The sequence below is a fragment of the Vigna angularis genome, chromosome 1 (genome assembly GCF_016808095.1).
Source record: "Vigna angularis cultivar LongXiaoDou No.4 chromosome 1, ASM1680809v1, whole genome shotgun sequence".
In the NCBI taxonomy this organism is placed as follows: domain Eukaryota; kingdom Viridiplantae; phylum Streptophyta; class Magnoliopsida; order Fabales; family Fabaceae; genus Vigna; species Vigna angularis.
Genome location: NC_068970.1, coordinates 40229289 through 40234306, shown reverse-complemented (window position 1 = coordinate 40234306; position 5018 = coordinate 40229289). Strand labels below are relative to the sequence as shown.

The window sequence follows — 5018 nt, the reverse complement described above, 5'->3', positions numbered from 1 at the left end:
CAGTGTGGATGCAGCGGAAATTGAGTGAGATTAATTGATGGTTGGTGTATTTGAATGGAATGAGTATGTGTGGGAACCTCACAGCTCAGAAGGCCTTCCTACAATGGAAGGAAGCTAGAGGAAAGGGAAGAGAAAGTAGAGAGAATTAAATGACTCAAGAGCAATAGGGCTGGCAGTGAATTTCAGCAGCAATTTACTAAGCTCAAAAGTAACCCAATACAAAGAAAAGGCCCTCTTATTTATAGGTGAAGAGGAGCCTAAATTCTGTTTGTAATTCCCTCCTAAAATTCAAATTATTCAGATTTTGATCAAGCAAAATCCATGCCTCATTCCAGCTCATCCAGCAAGGTGTGTGCTTCCTTCCAAATCAGCCAACATTCACGTGGAAAATGCTGGTGCATGCCGTAAGCACCTCCTTTGCTTTTTGGCTCCTTTGCTTGGTTCTTTCTTGGATGGCTCAATCATATTCTCCAAGATTTATTAATTCCTACAAAACAAAATATAAGTGCTTTAGTTAAGAGAAGAAGGATTTTTATAAGTAACCTTCCATAGAAGTAAAATGTTAGATGATCCTTCTTCTTCTTGAATCTTCCTAGCCATTGCTCTAGTAAGAGGTCCAATGTGATTTCTTAATGGTTTTCCATCAGACCCTCCCTCTTGTAAAAGATCTGTCCTCAGATCTGCTTCATCCTGTTGATCATCTCCTGTGAAAGGAATTAAATCGCAGATGTTAAAAGTAGGACTGACACCATAACTTTCAGGAAGGTCTAATATGTATGCATTATCATTTATCTTTTTGACCACCTTGAATGGACCATCTCCTCTTGGACTAAGTTTGGATTTCCTTTGAGAGGGAAATCTTTCCTTTCTCAAATGAAGCCAAACTAGGTCTCCTTTTTCAAAAACTATTTTCTTTCTCCCTTTGTTGTTGTATTCTACATATTTTTGAGTTTGTTTTTCAATTTGGATTTTAACTTTCTCATGTAACTTCTTGATAAACTTCGCTTTAGAAGCACCTTCTTTATGAAGAAAAGAAGATGATTCTGGAAGAGGTAGTAAATCAAGAGGTGTGATAGGGTTAAAACCATAAACAACCTCAAAAGGAGAAAGATTAGTAGTCTTGTGGACTACTCTATTATAAGCAAATTCAATATGAGGTAGATGTTCATCCCAAGATTTGTTATTTCCTCTTAATATTACCCTTAATAATGTAGATAAAGATCTATTTACTACTTCAGTTTGCCCATCAGTTTGTGGGTGACATGTAGTAGAAAATAGAAGTTTAGTTCCAAGCTTTTCCCATAAAGTTTTCCAAAAATGGCTTAGAAACTTCACATCTCTATCAGACACTATAGTTTTGGGTAAGCCATGCAATCTCACTATTTCTTTAAAGAAGAGTCTAGAGATATAGCTAGCATCATCTACTTTGTGGCAGGGTATAAAATGAGCCATTTTACTAAAACGATCTACTACCACAAATATAGAATCATACCCCCTTTGAGTTCTTGGCAATCCTAAGACAAAGTCCATGCTTATGTCCTCCCAAGGGGTATTAGCTATAGGAAGAGGTGTATAGAGTCCATGAGGCATAATTTTGGACTTAGCTTGTAAACAAGCTATACATTTAGAACAATGTCTTTGAACATCTATTCTCATGTGTGGCCAATAAAATTTACTTTTCAAAATGTTTAGAGTTTTATCAACTCCATGATGGCCCATGAGTCCTCCTCCATGACTCTCTTTGATAAGAAGTTTTCTAATGGATCCTTGGGGTATACAAAGTTTTCCTTTATTAAAAAGATACCCCTCAGAAAGATAGAATCCATCAAAAGGCTTCTTAAGACATGATGAATAAGTGGATGCAAATGTTTCATCATTTTCATATAACTCTTTTATGTCATCAAATCCTAATATTTGGGATCCTAGGGTTACTAATAATGCATGTCTTCTAGATAAAGCATCCGCAACAACATTAGTACTTCCCTTTTTGTGTTTGATGACATAGGGAAATTGCTCAAGATATTCCACCCACTTTGCATGTCTTTTGTTTAGCTTTGCTTGCCCTTTAATGTACTTGAGAGATTCATGGTCAGTGTGTATGATGAATTCTCTAGTTACCAAGTAATGCTCCCAAGTTTTTAAAGCTCTAATGAGGGCATACAACTCTTTGTCATAGGTAGGATAGTTTAAGGTAGGCCCCCTAAGTTTTTCACTAAAGTAAGCTATGGGATGTCCTCCTTGTATTAAAACAGCTCCTATTCCTACCCCAGATGCATCACATTCTAGTTCAAAGGCTTTGGAAAAATCAGGCAAAACTAGAATAGGTGCATGTGTTAACTTGTGTTTCAAAGTCTCAAAAGACAACTCTTGCTTATCACCCCAAATAAAAGGCATATCTTTCTTGACTAGCTCATTTAAAGGAGCAGCTATGGTGGAGAAATCTTTCACAAATCTCCTATAAAAACTTGCTAACCCATGAAAACTTCTCACATCTCCTACATTTTTAGGGGTTGGCCATTCTTGTATAGCCTTGATCTTCTCTGGATCAACATGTACACCTTCTTTTCCCACTTTGAATCCAAGGAAAATCACACTTTCTTGACAAAAAGTACATTTGTCAAAGTTGGCAAAGAGATGATGTTCTCTAAGAAGAAGCAAGACTTTTCTGACATGGTTAAGATGTTCTTGAAGGCCTTGACTATAGATTAAGATATCATCAAAGTAGACCACTACAAATCTGCCTATGCATTCCCTAAGCACATGATTCATTAATCTCATGAATGTACTTGGAGCATTGGTCAAGCCAAAGGGCATGACTAACCATTCATACAAACCGAACTTGGTCTTGAAAGCAGTTTTCCATTCATCTCCTTCATGAATTCTTATTTGATGGTATCCACTTTTAAGATCAATTTTGGTGAAGAGATTTGCTCCATGTAATTCATCCAACATGTCATCTAGCCTAGGAATGGGATGCCTATACTTGACAGTTATGTTGTTGATGGCCCTACAATCTGTACACATTCTCCAAGACCCATCCTTTTTAGGGACCAACAACACAGGCACAGCACAGGGACTTAAACTCTTTTGGATCCACCCTTTGTTCAACAAGTCATTAACTTGTTTCTCTATTTCTTTTGTTTCCATAGGGTTGGTTCTATAGGCTGGCCTATTGGGTAGGCTTGCCCCAGGCACCAAATCTATTTGATGTTCTATTCCCCTTAAAGGTGGTAATCCACTTGGTACCTCTTTGGGAAATATATCATCAAATTCCTTTAAAAGTTTTTGCAACCCCTTTGGTAGAGAACCAAGTTCATGAGTGATTGAAACAAATGCCTCTTTGCAATAAAGAAGGAAATGAGGTTGTCCAAGAAAAAGATTTTTGGAAATATTCAAGGTTTGAGGTTGGACAACTTCATGGACTGAGGCATGGGTTACCAAATTCTTTCTTTCTTTCTTATTTTCTTTTTTCTTTTCTCCATCCAACTTCTTCTTAAGAATTATTTGGTCCTCTCTTACTTGTGAAGGTGTAAGAGGACACAAAATAATTTTCTTTCCCTTGTGTTGAATGGTGATTTTGTTGGTGACTCCATCATGTAAAGCTTGTTTATCATATTGCCAAGGTCTTCCAAGTAATATGTGCCCAGCTTCCATTGGTACTATATCACAAACAATTTGATCTTCATATTTGCCAATGGAAATAGGTACACTTACTTGTTCTTTAACTACTATTCCATCATCCTCTTTGATCCATTGAAGTTTGTAAGGTTTAGGATGAGGAGTAGTTGTTAAGCCAAGCTTCTCTACCATTCTAGAACTACAACAGTTGCAACAAGAGCCACTATCCACTATCATTGAACATGTCTTTTCTAAAACTTTGCATCTTGTGTGGAATAGGTTCTCTCTTTGTGACTGTTCTAATTCTACATGTTTACTTTCCAAGAGTCTCCTTACCATAAGTAAGTCACCATCACAAGGTAAAGCTTCTTCTTCTTCAGAAGTGGATGTCTCAGACTCACTATATGAAGAACCCTCACTTTCACTCTCATGCTCAAGGATGTAAGTTGACTTTCTATTGCGGCACTCAGATGCATAGTGCCCTTTTTCCCCACATCTAAAGCACTTAGTCTCCTTACTCTTATGATCTCTTGAAGGTTCTTTAACTTTTTCTTTTCCTCTCTCTCTCTCTCTGTCTTCATATCTTGGCTTGGTTTGACTACCCTCCCTCTTATACTCTTTCTTATGGTAAGAACTATGAGGGTAATCTTTCTTGGTGGAGCTTTTCCTCTTTAGTTGTTGCTCAACCCTCACACAAAGTTGGATTAACTCATTGAGATCATTGTATGGTATAAGTTCAACCCTATCTCTTATGTCATAGTTAAGTCCACTTTGAAACCTAGCTATTGTTATCCTAGGTTCTTCTCTTATCCCAGCTCTCAACATGAGTAACTCCATTTTTTGTCTATATTCCTCAACACTCATATTCCTTTGTTGGAGTTTATGGAGTTTATCCATTATCTCCCTATCATAGTAGGCTGGTACATGCCTCCTCCTCAAGGCAGCTCTCATTTCATTCCAATACCTAATGGGAGGTAAGTGTCTTAGCCTATGGTCCTTGACTAAGGTTGTCCACCAAATTAAGGCATAACCTTGAAAGCTTAGAGAAGCCATGGTGACTCTCCTTTCATCATCTATTTGGTGGCACTCAAACAATTGCTCAACTTTCATTTCCCACTCTAGGTATTCTTCTACATCATCTTTTCCATGGAAGGAAGGAAGATCAATCTTAGGCTCTCTTGGGTAATGCTCTCTAACTCTATGTTGTCTTCTAGGAGGCATTTGGTAGTGGTCATCATTGTGATGACTACTATTTTGCTCAATTTCACTTGGAGAAGATGATGATTCTTCTCTTCTCCTATGGGAAGACCTCTCTTTCTTTTTATCTTGATTAATCAAAAGTTGACTAATCATATCTTTGAGCTCACTAATCTCTTTATCCCTTTGTTCAAATCTTTGCT

The 5018-nt window shown here is 37.4% G+C and overlaps 1 protein-coding gene across 1 annotated transcript; it reads right to left on the bottom strand.

The window, feature by feature from the left end:
* Positions 1-768: 768 nt before the first annotated feature.
* LOC128194920 (uncharacterized) lies at positions 769-4572 on the bottom strand (the record flags this gene model as incomplete). The annotated part of the gene is made up of 5 exons (XM_052871429.1): positions 769-889; positions 1046-1806; positions 1933-2570; positions 3021-3273; positions 3604-4572. Coding segments are annotated over 5 exons (2742 nt in total), but the record flags the coding sequence as incomplete, so codon positions are not given.
* Between the last annotated feature and the right edge of the window lie 446 nt (positions 4573-5018).